This window comes from Chelonoidis abingdonii, chromosome 5, assembly GCF_003597395.2.
Source record: "Chelonoidis abingdonii isolate Lonesome George chromosome 5, CheloAbing_2.0, whole genome shotgun sequence".
In the NCBI taxonomy this organism is placed as follows: domain Eukaryota; kingdom Metazoa; phylum Chordata; order Testudines; family Testudinidae; genus Chelonoidis; species Chelonoidis abingdonii.
Window position 1 is genome coordinate 53403662 of NC_133773.1, and position 15572 is coordinate 53419233.

The window sequence follows — 15572 nt, forward strand, 5'->3', positions numbered from 1 at the left end:
CCGGCGCCACTCCGGGGCGACCTGCCGGCCCACCGAGTGTTGCTAGGGTAAAAGTTTCTCCGACGAACGTGTACGCGGCGCGCGCACACCTAACTGGAATGGATATGAGCAAGCATTCGAAGAAGAAGAGCCAGAACAAGAGGAGGGAGGGGAGTAGACTGAGACCAGGACCCTGGGAGCAGGGAGACAACAATCTTAATTAGGCCTTCATGTGCACAGGGGTTATGATACAGTTTTTAATTATGACCATATGCTATTTTTTCCACAAGATCACTGCCTCATTCAGTTCACCAAATGGATGGTGCTCGTTTAATGAGCAGCTACTCAATATTTTGGTTTCAATTTATTGTTTAAACGACTGATCCCACGCCTTACTTACATTATTCAAACCCAACTCTGAAAACAGAATGATCTTCGTGGGCTTTCCTATGGTACTCATCATTATACGGAGTGCTTCACAGACGTTAAATTTATTTTCACAACATCTTATAGAGATGAGGAAGTATAGTTATTCACATTTTACAGATGGGGAACTGAGGCACAGCAAGATTAAGGTCAAAAGTATCCACTAATTTTGGGTGCCCTACGTGAGATGCCTAGGGCCTGATTTTTCAGAGTGCTTAGCATTATATAGCATTTTATATATTCAAAGCATAGCTTCTGTATATGCGAGTTGCAGCTGTGGGCACTCGGTACTTCTGTACATCAGGCCCAAGGGTCACAAGTCAGGCACCCAGAAAACAAGGATCACATAATTAGTGAATACCTGGGAAATTTTTGGTTAAAGTGATTCGCCTACCATCACACAGGGAGGGACAGACTCCAATTATCTAGGGTAACATTCAACTGCCTTAACCATGAGATCATACTTTCATCTCCTACAATCCTCTGCCTCACTAGCTACACACCTTCCAGCTTCTTCAACAAATGAGGCAGGAGTCCTACAGACAACAGACTCCTTCATTATACAACCCTGATTTATCTCCAGAGTAGGTCCATCCTGTGCACAGACAGGGGTCCTGTGGAAAAAAATAGTATGTGGTCATGTCATTAAAGACTGTATCATAATGTGTACACACAAGGGGTCCAAATTAAAATGGCATAGGCAACCTACATTCTGGCATTACCTAACTTTTAAGTGCTTGACTTTGCAGCCTTACTAATGTTCTTTTAATGTAGTCTTTGTGGTTGTGTAATTATACTAAGATACATGGGCAGCTATTTTTCAGAGGTGCTGAGAACCCACAGTTCCCACTGAGTTCAACAGGGGGTCTTAGATATCCAGCACTTCTGAAAATTAGACCCAAGGCTTCTGTGTATGATTTAGTCTCCTTTGTAATAAAATGGAAAAATTAAACTGGAATTCTCTTTTAGGAAGGTAACTTGGTTCTTTATCAGGCAAATTAGGGGTCATGCTCAGAACAATTTATAAAACAAACTAGAAACCAAGCAGACTGGTGTAAGTTTCATGTCTGCAATTTTTCACACCCAAGAAAGTTTTATGTATACTTTAGCCTTTATAAAAGTGAAAAAACCATCATGTATCTCCACTGTGTGACTGAAGGGATAAACTATTTAAAAAGAGTCATGGACACTGAATGGACCGTGTCTAACCGAAAGCACTATTTACAATGGTTTTAGAATGACCTCATTGCTTTTGACCCTTAGCTCACTAGGATGAGAAAGTTTCTAGAAATGAAACATTCCATCTGAAGGAAGAACTCACTGTCACTTTGTAAAAGTACCACCATGCCTACTGCTTTGCGGGGAAATAAGCATTAGGCAAAGACTTTTCAAAGCTATCTTACCATTAAAACTAACTAATATGCCAAGATCCTGCCTCAGAAGGGTGAAAATTGTTAGGAGTTCCGTATATATTCATTCATTAGCCCGTTCATTTATAAGCCAACTCCCCCAAGATGGTTAGGTAAAAATAGCAAAACCTGTATGACCCTTTCGTAAGTCGACCCTATATTTCAGGGGTTGGCAAACTCTGGCTCCTGGCCCGTCACAGTAAGCTGGTAGCAGGCCGGGATGTTTTGTTTACTTGGAGCGTCTGCAGGCATGGAGCCCCTCAGCTCCCTGTGGCCATGGTTCGCCGTTCCCAGCCAATGGGAGCTGCGGGAAGCATGAGGGGCTCCATGCCTGCAGACTCTCTAAGTAAACAAAACAACAATGTATTAGATATTCAATTCAATGATTCCATAGAGTTTAAAATTATCAGATTTTGGTGTAGACCCGTTTATAAGCCGACCCTCGCTCTTTGATGCGTCACTTTTTTACCAAAAATATTCAGCTTATGAACAAGTATATATGGTATATTCATTGCAGGACAGAGACACCACATAAAACCTCTCACAAACCTGGGGAACTAAGACAAATCAAACAATTGTTTTGAAATGAGAAAACAAATGTATTTAATGTCTTACAGTCCTCAATATAAGCAAGCTCCTTGTAAATCTGGATATTAAATTAGTGAAGGGAGAAAGATCTTATACAATATGCAACTGTGGTTGACATACCAGGACTCCTGGCATCTCTCAAGCAGGTAGGAGACTCCATATGAAGCAAAGCCTCTGCAGCTTCAATTGTTTTATCTGTGCAGTGCACATTGCTGCCATGAACTGATGCTTCCACTGCAAAATAATACAAAACACAATCATATAACATTATTTATAAGAGGATCATGGGTGCTGAAATACAACCTCCTTACATGATTCAGCACACATTTGAATTGTGTTGTACAAGGTGAAACCCAAAAGAAATCTGACAGATGTATTACACCAAGGCCTTCATGCTAACAACAATAAAACATGTTTTAGGTAGATCAAAGGCAACTAGAAACCAATGTACTCACTTCTTAAACTGGATTTTAGTTAGTGAGAATATAGTTCCTGGTAGGTAACTAAGGGATTACAAGATAGGCCTTTGAGATTTAACTTCTGCCTTAATTTTAAAGGAAAACAAACTGATTTTTAATAAGGATGGTTGTAGATGAACCGTTGTCTATGGAAGGAGTTACTATTCAGATGCATCGCCAAGCATTGTCCCATTACAGCCCAAGGGTCACCTAGTAATGTTTTCAGTTCATATGGGCAGAACGGTAAACAACAAAAAATTTAGTTTGCATAACAGATCTGTCTGGTTCTATGTTCTATTACCTGACCTTAGCTATAACTTCACAGAGCTAGGGGTTAGCAGTTTTTTACTATGCAGCTTTACGCTCGAGTGAGAGCTGGGAAGCAAGAACGAACTACTGAATATTTCACTTTCAACTTAAATCTTACAAACACCAAATTATTAAATAAAAAATTTTAAAGTTAAATCTAGCTGTAGCATACATTTCAAATTATAACTTGATACAGGACAGGTGTTAACATGAGCACAGCAACAGTATTTGTTCTAATAATAAGCAAGCTGAATTTTAAGTTTAAAATATCATTACATTCAAGGCCAATTCTCTACTCCTCTGCCTGGGATAAAGTTCTTAAAATCGGCAACTCCATAAACACCCGTTGCACATCATTGACACTCTCACCAAGGTACCCTGTCCCTCTCCTGTTACTCTTTCCATTTATGGAAATCTGCTCAAAGCGAAATCGTTCCTGCCAGGCAGCCAATGTCTCAGCAAATCTATCTTTAGAGTAAGCAGAGTCACCTATCTCCAGTGTCAGTGAACTAAAGAGGATTCAACTAGTAACTCTACTGGAACTTCAAGACACCTATCCGATTACTGAACATCCTGGTGAACAACTTGACATTGCTCAACTAAAAAGTAGGGAAAATACCCAAATTATGATTATATCTGGTGCAGGAAAAATAAATTGTTCAGATATATACAAAGTCATGTGGTATGTTTGTGGGGGGAGGGAGAGAGAGAGAGTAAGGTCTCTTTCTCCCATGGTCTCCAGTTAATGTTATTAAAAGGCAGGGACTAAGAAATTTACCAAACACCTACTTGCCAAAGGACTAAACATACCAGTCTAGAAAGCTCATATAAGAAGGCATTATCAGCAAGGCCCTGGGTCAATGCAGTGCTTTGATGAGAAACCTAGCTCCCCACTCAGCTGGCTACTGACATTTCTAAGAAAGACCTGACCCTGGACTCTAGTTATGAGCTTATCTTTTTGGAGTAGTTAGGTGCCTGGTAAATTTGATGTTCCATCACTACACTATAGCAGCTGGAAAGAAGAGCCCACTCCAGAGTACCCAGATTGCTGTGAGTTGGAATAGTCTCCACTATTTACTCATCCCCCCTCAACCTTAGCCTCCGTAAGAAGAGGAGGAAGGAATTCTCCAATATCCTCCCCACCTTCCCATGGCAGCTATTTTTGGATCCTTCTGTCTCTGCTGCCTCTCCTGCTAACATTTTCCCAAGCAGCAGCAAAATGAAATTGACATGATTCTGACAGTTTCATTGATGTCCAGCATTGCGAAGAGCAACAGTGAAAACTGACCAGTTTTGCACTGTCACTGACTCCAAATACGCAAAAAAAAACCTCTAAGTAAAAGCTTCAATTATACAGAAGTTGACGGCTCAGTCCCCTCACTCAATAGGTAAAACTTTCCACCAGTCAGTCATAAGCAGAAATGCTATTCAGTCAACTAATTATAGAATTTCAATTCCACGTCAGTCTGGAAACTAAAAATGCCAAGTTATATTCAATGCCATGTTGTAGTAGTGTTGGTCCCAGGATACTAGTTATATGTTAGATAAAATAAACCCTAAAAAGTTTCCAAACAAGATTTCAAAATTATTCTGACACTATCCCCCATGGTCAGCTGTGAAATTTTCATTTTGTTTTAGTTTGCTTTGTCTTAGGAATTACTGTTTGCAGTATTGCTAGTTAGCACCCTATACCTTTTCAAGATCTATTGTTCTGTACATAAATGCATTATATGAATACAAAACAATTTTGATGGATTTAAGTTCTAAGTAAACTAATTTATACTACTTCTAATTTAATAAAATTGTGTACATCCGTATAAACTTTACATCTGAAGTTGTCAGTCATTTTTTACAGGTGGTACCGGGTTCTGCTCTGCAGGTGAGGAGCACTTGGCCTTTCACAGGAGCAGAGGCACAAAAAATAGCTTCAATCACCTTTGCACTTCTCCAGTACTGGGGCTGTCTGAGTGCCAGTATAGTCCCAGCTGTATGTAAGAGCAGGGGTTCTCAACCTTCTTCTTTCTGAGTCTCCTCCCCTCTCCGTCCTTCCCCCTTCCCTCCCAGAAAAAACCAAACAAAATATGCTATAAAAACTCCACGGCCCACCTGTGCCACAACAACTGTTTTTCTGAATATCCAGTAAATTAAAAGCTGTATTAAGTGGATAGTTACACAGTTAAACACACACATAAAATATTAACCAAAAAAATGGACAATAAAGGTACAAAAATAAACTGATTTTTTTTTATTTACTCTCTGAAACTTGTTGAGGGTGCTGATCAACAATTCTGTCAAGACGTGGAGGAGTATCTTTCACAAGCACATGCACAGGTCATGGTCATTGTTCATCCTGGTTTGGTACTTTGTTTTCATTGATGTCATGATGTCACATAAGTAGATGGTATTAAAGGGGATCAAATTTTTCAGTGCTGCAGAAGAAGCAGTGATGTATTCATCAGAACATTCACACTGAAATGTCTTCAGCAGCATGTCACTGAACCTGGTTCTGAGGGAGCTATCTGACGAAATGTCAATGATCTCTTCTAACAGTTTTGATGGCATGGGAATGGAAGTTTATCTTCAATGTTCTCACTGTAGCCCATGTGTGTAGCGGCTTGTTCTATTGTGAGTCCAGGAAAATAAGCATTAAATTTGTTAAGCAGAGCAAGCAGATGTGCTGCTAGCCGAGGTTTAATTACATCAAGTCAATGTTTCGTTCCTGAATAAAAGATTGTAGGAGCTCAAATATATCAGTAGTGCTCCACAGACAAACTTTCCAGAGCTGTAGTTGTCTTCTGAATGCCTCAATTCTTTCACGGTGGGCAATAAAATTAATGTTCCCGCTTTGCAGTTTTATTTATCTTATTAATTGAATACGTCTGTAAGGTAACCCAGTTTTGCCTGCCACGCATCCATCTTTCAGCACTTTGGCAAGTTCAGGATTCTTATCTAAGAAAGTAAATAACTCTTCCTTGAGACTAAATATATGGGTAAGCATTCTGCCTGAAGATAGTCATGCATACAGAAGTACGATGGCTAAGCAATGGTGCTCTGTACCCACCTCCTCACAAAGTGCAGCAAAACACCTGGAGTTTGGTGCTTTGGATTTAATAAAATGAATGAGTGTTACCGCTGTGTTCAGAACACTGTGAAAACTTGGTTCAATATCTTTTGCAGCAAGCACCTCTCAGTGTAGAAAGCAGTGTGTCCAAATAACGCAAGGTGCAACGGCTTTTATTTTTTGCACAACACCAAACTGTATTCTGGTCATTGCTGTGGCTCCATCAGTGCAGACTTGGATGCAATTAGTTCAGCTGATTTCTGCTGAAATCATAAAATCATCTAAGAGTTTGAAAATGACATCTGTCTTTGTTGTTGTCTTGAGCTCTTTGCAGAACAAAAAGTCTTCCTTTATTTTCTTATTCCACACACACACACACACACACACACACACCCCGAACATAGGTAAGTAAATGGGACATCTTCTAAATGTCTGTGGATTCATCTAGTTGTATAGCAACATCACTGTCACGCAGCCAATCAATACACTGTGAGACTATGTCTTCTGCCACAGAAGTGATCCGTTGCTTGACAGTGTCATTTGACATCGGTAGTTTTGTCAGTACCTTGGCCTTCTCCTCTCCAAACACCTCCTTTGTTATTTCAATAGCACACGACATTATCAAAGTCTCAGCAATTGTTTGTGATTTTTTTGTTTTAGCAACTTTCTGCGCTACAATGAAAGATAACCTTAAAAATTTTTTTATCCACAGTAGTTACGGATTTCATTACTGTTTTAGTACCAAGCAGTTCCTTCGCCTTTCGCTTATCCTTATATATTTCATGTTTTGTAATTAAATGTCTCTAATTTGGAGGGCTTTTCAAACATTCACTGGACAGTACCTGTGCAAAAATTACACACAGCAGTTGAGGTACATCTCCACTTCAAGAATAAAACCAAAATTCAAATAGCTGTCTTTGTATTTCCTAAATTTCGCAAGGCTAATAGCTTAATGTTTCTTACTCACATCACCTCCTCTGTGTTCTTCAGCCCTAATGGTAGCTGAACACGTTGAAGTTCAGTATTATCACTCTGTGGGTTTTGTTGTTTTGAAGCTGATGGTCAAATTAAAAATGTAGCCATATTCCATATATATTGTTTAAGTTTACAACAATTCTCCCTGTCCTGTGTAATTTGTCCTGCTCCCACTGAAACAGATCCTTTATACCAGATAAATGGAGCTACGTAACCCACACAGCCGGTGTTAAGACTCACTGGGCCCAGGGCAGAAGCAAACTGGAGTGACCCATGCATGCTGGTCTCTGGGGGCGGAGCAAGCACTGGATGAGAAGGCACCGAGGCTGACCTACAGGCGGGGTTGCTCCCATCCCCGAGACTGAAGGAGAAGCCTGAGTCCCACCTCCCGCGGTTGAAGCCAGGGCATGGGTTTTGGATTCAACCCAATGTCTACTGTCATTAAATAATTACTGTCTGACCTTTCCCATTGTCTTATTACCCCCCACATAAATTCCCCAAACCAAAAATTAAAATTGATAAAAATGCTTAAAAATTAACAGAGTTGAAATTATAAAAAATAAAAATGGAATTCTGCCAACCCTAAGCACACTATTTTTTAAACTCCTCTCATCTACCTTTGCACATGTATTGTATGTGTAAAATTCTGTAACATACTTAAGTAATCATATAAAAACATCAGACCAAACATTACAATATCTCCCTCTTGACGGACAAAAAGGGTGTGGTTTTCAATCATGTTAGTTTCATCAAGGTTAGCTTAAGGTGATCTAAAAGCCCTTTTAAACATTCATGAAGACAGAGGCCATCACCTTTAAAGCCATGTTACCTAGCCATGCTCTCCCCTAGGCTTCCACACAGCCATCTAGCACAGCTTCAAAACTGTTAGTCTGCCTAAAGAGCATTAAGAGGGCTTTTCAAACATGCTAAGTTAATAGAACTGTTAATATAACACAACTGCGGGGAGGAAAAAAATCACCCTATATGGTAATTTTCATTTCTTAACACCAAACATGTACGTTGTGCTTGATCTCTTAGAGGAACAGCCTAGGGGGAGGAGAGGTGCTTTTTGTCCTCCCTCTCCCAGGCATTTGTGGGGAGTTGAAGCAGCCCTTATCATAATTTAGATAGCTCTGAGGATCAGTCTCAATAACAGCAATGTGTCTCTTTTTTGGCACAGGCTTGTGAGAGGTCCCAGGATGGCAGCCTTATGGCGAAGTTCCATAGTTCCTGTGCTGGAGGAATTCTTCCCTGCCTGGTATCATTCGAGAGCCCCTTTATATCTCTCCAGTCCCTTTTACACCTAGACCACTTTTGTCAAACTCTATTCCGGAAATTCTTTTAAATTCCCAAAATTGTACCGTGTGTCTGGCAGGAACGGAATCTGGTAAAGCTTTGTGACAGAAAGGGGAACTAGAAGAGATATCCTGGAGATTTAATTGGGGAGAAGACTAACTTTGCCAGAACTGCCATTGCTGACAAGACAACAGACGAGACAAATAAGCTAAGTTGGCTGACCTTGAAGACACCAAGAGATCTGAGTGATAAAGTAAAGCAGGTCATTAGACTGCACTCATGACCACCACCACCTTTTTTATCATGTTACCAGGTAAAGGAGGTGAAAGGAAGAAAAAGGCTCCCCCAGTAAAATCCAAAACCAGTCAAAAACAAAACACTCACACAGTGAAATATAATCCAGAAGGCGCTACACAGAAAATGCCTTTCAACAATACTGAATGACTGTCTGGGCTAGCCTACTTTTATTATGTTAGAAACCTCCATTCTCTCTCAACACCTATCATTATAATACATAAGCACTATGCCATAGTAAGACAATCTCCTTTCACTTGATTAGAAAAAAATTACTTCTTTACATTTTTTTTTTTAACATACATGCATAGGTACTCATTCAGTGCAAATGGAAATATTTTTATAACTATACTACTCACTTGCATGTCTGAAAAACTCAATGTAATAAATATTAATTGTACTGATTAATCAATTCAATAAAATCCTAACTCTGATACCTTAAAAAAAATTGCGTATGAATCAATTACCACTTTCCCAAAGGAGGCAAAATAATTCACTCATGTGGAGACAAATTTTGCAAAAGCGGGTAACAGAATCAGAGGAAATGACACTTACCTATTTGGAACAGTTAAAAACTAACATGACGCTCACATTCCATTCTTTAAACCAAGTTTTATCTTACAACATACATGAAACAACTTGATTCTCTGGCACCTTTTAGACAGTTTATAAAATGATGGCATCTACTGAAATGTTTTGTGGAGAAAAAAATTAATTCCTCTTAAAAAAAAGTTATGAACAATCCAAACACAACGTGCCGAGTGGCTCTTTCTAATACCCTGATCACTAGTTGGATTTGCTATAGGCACCAGGAGAGTTAACAGAGTAAAGAAATCAGGAGAGTTTTAATTATTAAAAAGTACGTACGTCAGTGTTTTCTGTTCACTATTACCTAAATGTCTTCTTATTTCATTTCCATCTTTCTAAACAAACATTATGCACAGCAGATTATACAAGGCTCTGAACAGCTGTTATAAAACACCAAACTTGGTAATTACGTCTGACAGTGCTGTGCTTCAGCGTTACAGAGCAGAACACTGGCAACCTATCAAGTTTTAAAACTGAGAGCACTGTTACAAATAAAATATAGTAACAAAATGAGCAAAAGCAAATAGAAATAAAGCCTGGGGTTTTTTTAAGGATACTTTAAAAAAAAAAAAAAAATTATGCAACAGATCCCTTCCTGTCTTTTTATCTTGATAGCTATCATTATCAACATTACAAGGTCAACATTTAACTGCAACAGCTGATTTACAATACCTTATTATTTAATACCATGTGGCAACTAGACCAATACTTTAGTGAAGAATTCATAATTCCAAGCACTGAAACTGGACAAATACATGAATGGCAAATGTATTCTAAATGATTTCATAAAGGTCTACAGAAGAACACTATTTTATTTCAATATTTCACATAAAAGAGGAAAAATGTTAGTATTTAAATCATAATTTAATTAAATAGCTAAACTGTCTCTACATGTATTCATTTAATACTCAGGAACTTTCAGAACACAATATGCCCACTTGCTGAAAGCAATTTTAGACTATTGGGTGGTTCTTGATAGAAATTTGTTCAGAAATCCAAAGGGCAGTTTATTTGTAGAACATTTGGAATCCTCCTACTCTGAATTAACTATTTAAGATTATCATCTGAAAAATACTTCAGAGTGATAATGAAATCACTTCAGAAAAACAAAACCAAATAGTAGAAACAAGAATAAATGTTTCCAAACACTAATTTTTGTACAGATATTAGCAAATTATCAGGCCAGCACTGAGAGAAATATTTTGCTCTTATGACCAAATTTTTTTTTTTTTAATTTTAAGATCAATTCATACCACCAAAGATCAGGATGAACTTGAGCCTTGCCACTTTTGAGGTGCAATGTAAGTCTCGTCTTTGCCCAGGGCTTCAACTAGCCATAGACTAGCTAGAAATTTTTGCTCTCAGAAACACATATTAGAAGACCTCCTAAACAGAAAAGCCAAAGCACTAAAGAGTGCAATTCTTTAGGATAGAGGATTGCTTTCTCTAAACCAATTTGACATCATGTAGATACATTAAAATAAGTAGATAAATATGGTGTCTACATACTGCGGTGATAGGCATACTAGCATTGTACAGATAGGCATTTCCAACATCACAATAGGAGTATGAAGTAGTTAAAGGGTAGCTAAAGACAGATGATGCGCCCACCACATCTGCTAAGTAAGGAAATATCTTGCATACATCTAGGCCTATTCTACTCTAAAGAAAATAAACCAGTGAAAGGTCCTAGCACATTTGTAGAAAACTTTATGTCCATACAAAAATACCCCAGACAGTCTACCAAGGTCTGGTTTAAGAGACTTTTTGGCGGGCTTAATAAAGCCAGTCAAAATCACCTGGCTGCTACTGTGGATGCACACAAACTGAAAGGATTCAGCTAGTGTTCCCACTACTGTCCCAGTAGCTTTGTGAAACCCGTCAGAATGCACTACTTCTGGGAGCTCAGCTAGGATGAATACCCAGCAGGCACTGAAAAATAAACTGTTACGACAGTCAGTGCTTGTGTAAATGTAAGGCCAAATTTATATTCAGGATGGCTAGTATGAACACACTGTTTATGCTTAAACTGATTCAGTTACAAACAGTTCAATTATCTAGCGAAGATAAGGTCTTAGGGCCACATCCAACTCACCCTATTCACCTTCATAAGTCCCACTTAAGTCATTCGGCCTACTCTACTTGCCTAAGGCAACAAGGATTTAATCTTCAAATTGCATTTTTCTAAATGATCTAACATCATTAACAACATTAAATTTAAATATACCACCAGTGTTGATCAGGCAATCCTATCCCTACTATTTTTTGTATTCTCTTGGCATTCTTAAGATGATTTAGACTTCAGTTGTTCCTATTTTCATACACTTTTTTTCACTAGTGAAAACTGTGATAACCATACAAATGTAACCAAATTTGGGTAATTTTATATAGAATATTTTGGTTTGAAGGGGCAAGTTCTGTTGGCAGGGGAGCTGCATTTTTCCCTGCATTTTCTTCTTTTTCTTTTAACTCCTATTAGGGTGTCTATTAGTTTTGACTGATGGTGCTTTATTTATTTATTATAAATCCAAGCACAAATATTTCTCTTTTAAAAATCTGAATTTTAAGAAGTTAAATGAAATAAACAAGCTCATCTTAAATAGTCCGAAGTGTGTGCTGGGGGCAGGAGAGACGGGGAGTTCTGTGTACAATAGAAGATCCCTGTTTTCACCAAAAACATTTTAATATTCCTTTAGTACACTGATAGATGACAGAACATTTACATATTAAATGCATCCATTGTTGTTGCTTCCCAAAGTAAATAGTAGTAATTATTAAATAACATCTAAAAAAATTCAAATTAATGTTCAACTGGTCAGAATCTGATTGAACTACATGGTAGTGTGCAATTCAAATACAAAACTCCAGAGACTTCCTATTTAGGACTCCATCCTGCAATCCATCCTCCATTGACTGCCTTCAGTATTAAATACTATGCCTCTATGAAACCTTCAGTGTAACTACTCATATAAATAAGGGCAGCAGAACTGTATCCTTAAGTTGTAAAGGAAGGACAATGAAGAGAGAGCATGCCAAACCAACCTAATTGCCTTCTCTGACAAGGTTAATGGCCTAGTAGTGGATGGGGCGGAAGCAGAAGATGTTATACGTCTTGATTTTAGTTAAACTTTTGATACAGTCCCATATGACATTCTCATAAGCAAACTAGGGAAAAGTGATGTAGATGAAATTACTAGAAGGTGGATATACAACTTGTTGAAAGACCGTACTCAAAAAGTAGCTATCAATCGTTTGCTGTCAAACTGGGAGGGCGTATCTAGTGGGGTCCGACAGGGGTCAGTCCTAGGCCTGGCATTATTCAATATTTTCATTAATGACGTGGATAATGGAGTGGAGAATGTGTGTATAAAATTTGCAGATGACACCAAACTTGGAGAGGTGGCAAGCACTTTGCAGGACAGGATCAGAATTCAAAATGACCTTGACAAATTGAAGAACTGGTCTGAAATCAACAAGATGAAATTCAGTGATGAAGGAAACATCAACTTCACAACTACAAAATGGGGAATAACTGGCCAGGTAGTCGTACTGCTGAAAAAGATCTGGGGTTTACAGTGGATCACAAACTGAGTTTGAGTCAGGAATGTGATGTGGCTACAAAAAAGGCTAATATTCTGGGCTGTATTAAGAGGACTGTCATATGTAATATACAGGAGGTAACTGTCCACCTCTACCCAGCATTGGTGAGGCCTCAGCTGGAGTACTGTGCCCAATTCTAGGCGCCATACTTTAGGAAAAATGCATATAAACTGGAGAGTCCAGAGAAGAGCAACAAAAACGATAAAAAGTTGACAACTTGACCTATGAGGAAAGGTTAAAAAACTGGGCATGTTTAGTCTTGAGAAAAGACTGAGGGGGAACCTGAGAACTATCTTCAAATACATTAAGGGCTGCTATAAAGACAATTGTGATAAATTGTTCACTAGGTCCACTGAAGATAAGACAAAAAGCAATGGGCTTAATCTGCAGTAACAGAAAATTAGGTCAGATATTGGGAAAATCTTTGCAACTGCAAGGGCAGTTAAGCTTTAGAATAAGTTTTGAAGGGAGGCTGTGGAATCCCCATTGACGGGAGTTTTGAAAAACAGGTCGGACAAACACCTGAAAAGTGATGGTCTAGATCAGGGATCTGCAACCTTTCAGAAGTGGTGTGCCGAGTCTTCACTTATTCACTGTAATTTAAGGTTTCATGTGCCAGTAATACATTTTAACGTTTTTAGAAGGTCTCTTTCTGTAAGTCTATAATATATAACTAAACTATTGTTGTATGTAAAGTAAATGAGGCTTTTAAAATGTTTAAGACGCTTCATTTAAAATTAAATTAAATGCAGAGTCCCCTGGACCGGTGGCCAGGACCTGGGCAGCGTGAGTGCCACTGAAAATCAGCTTGAGTGCCGCCTTCGGCATGCGTGCCACAGGTTGCCTACCTCTGGTCTAGATTTACTTGGTCCAGCCACAGTGCAAGGAACTGGACTTGATGACTTCTCGAGGTCCTATCCAGCCCAACACTTCTATGATTCTATACCTGATGATGAACTCAGCAGAAAAATGTTTATACTGTATCACAACTTTAGTTTGTTCTTAAAATGCTAATGAACATGGATTAATCTTTGTTTTCAAACATTTCTAAATACACTTCCAGAATATTTTTGTATGGTATAATTTTGTTGTCATTCATGAAATATGTTCCAGAAGGCATGCAACACTGTAAAAATGATTTAATTTTAAAGTTAAAATTTGTACAATTTACAGTTTAATAAAAAAAACAGGGCACATTATGTGGATTTATGCCTGACTTTGTATACATTTAACAGCATTCCAGACACGTGTGAAGTCTCCAGTCTCAATACTCTAAAAGCAAATTCTGTCTATACACCAGGGTTTAGATAAGGAGCGGTTATGAGAATGAAGAAGAAAAGTGTTAATATTGTACCTCTATGGACATGCAAATACAATTTATTTTTATAGAGATTTCTAATTAAAAGCACATTAGCATTCTGCAGCTGGTTGTAAAGATAACTCCTTGAGACAGCAGTTCTCAATTTTTTTCCATTCTGGGACTCTTTCTATATACAAGGCCACTGCCTTCCCATTGCTTCCCAGGTTCTCCAACCCATCTGCCTGGGACCCCATCCTCATTTATTGGAGGGCAATGTCACAATCCTATTACACCTGTTTGTGACACACATATTCACACAGGTTGAGAACCCATTATTTTGAAAAACTATAACACTGCTGTATTTATAATTATTTGGAAACAAAAAGTAATAATTTCACTCGCGTTCTCTGTCAACCCATGCAGGATCAACCATTTTTTTCTCTATTCCCCGCAGCTCACTGAATATACAGCATGGTGGCTTCATTGTGTGATGACCAAATGGAATTCCATGGGATATGCTTTAGTTGACTGGAAGCATCATTGTTGAGCTACATCAGACCATTGGGAGGAATTCTTAAGATGTTGCTTCATTACATTCCCAGTCTCTTTTTTTTCTCCTCTCTCTCAGGAGCCATAAGAATCTATGCCTTCTATACAGTTGGGGGTGAACAAAGGTCAGAATACAGGGTTCTGGGCCAGGAGGGGGCCCCCTTGGACTCAAGATTTGTATCCAAGGGAGTACCCAACACCATCCTCCATAAAAAGTGGGAAGCAGGATAGGAATGGCAGCAAGGCAGTAATGCTGGGAGAATTTTGATTTGCTGTACAACATCCTTTAGTTGAAATAGATGTGATCCCCTTATTCCATTACTGCAGGTGGGATTGCAAAAACTCATGATATTTTAATCCCAGGGATGTTAAGGAGACATCTTTCTCTGTCATAGTCCAGCCCAACTGAGAGACTTCAGTTTGCAGGTTTCTCTGTTAATGTCCCTGTAGAAGCGTGTTTTGTATGTTTGTGTAGTACACCATGCCCAATGTTTTCTATTAAATTCAGTCTGCTGCAGACAACCGTAGCCCCTGCCGCACAAAAACCCCGCTGAGGGGCGTGTCGGGAAGATCGAGCCTTCCCTTCCGGGCCGCGGTGGGAGGCAGGAGTCCCACGCGCGCTGGAGGAGTAGCGGGGCTGCTGCTGCAGAGTCAGTGCCTGAAGCATGGGTACATGCACCCACACCTGGGCCGAGCCCGCTACAGCTCCAAGCGGGGGAAGAGCAGGCAGAAAGCACTCC

At 39.0% G+C, this 15572-nt stretch overlaps 1 protein-coding gene across 9 annotated transcripts in view; it reads right to left on the reverse strand.

Moving 5' to 3' along the window:
• The window catches only part of ELF2 (E74 like ETS transcription factor 2), a 72496-nt gene that overhangs the window by 26791 nt on the left and 30133 nt on the right, over nucleotides 1-15572 (reverse strand). For 8 of the 9 annotated variants that reach the window (XM_032804414.2, XM_032804415.2, XM_032804410.2 and 5 more), the window contains one exon: nucleotides 2523-2636. In XM_032804414.2, coding sequence (XP_032660305.1) covers nucleotides 2523-2636 — 114 coding nt within the window. Of the gene's footprint in view, nucleotides 1-2522; nucleotides 2637-9350; nucleotides 9434-15572 lie in introns of those variants that run through there. The other variant, XM_032804421.2, reaches the window with a different exon arrangement.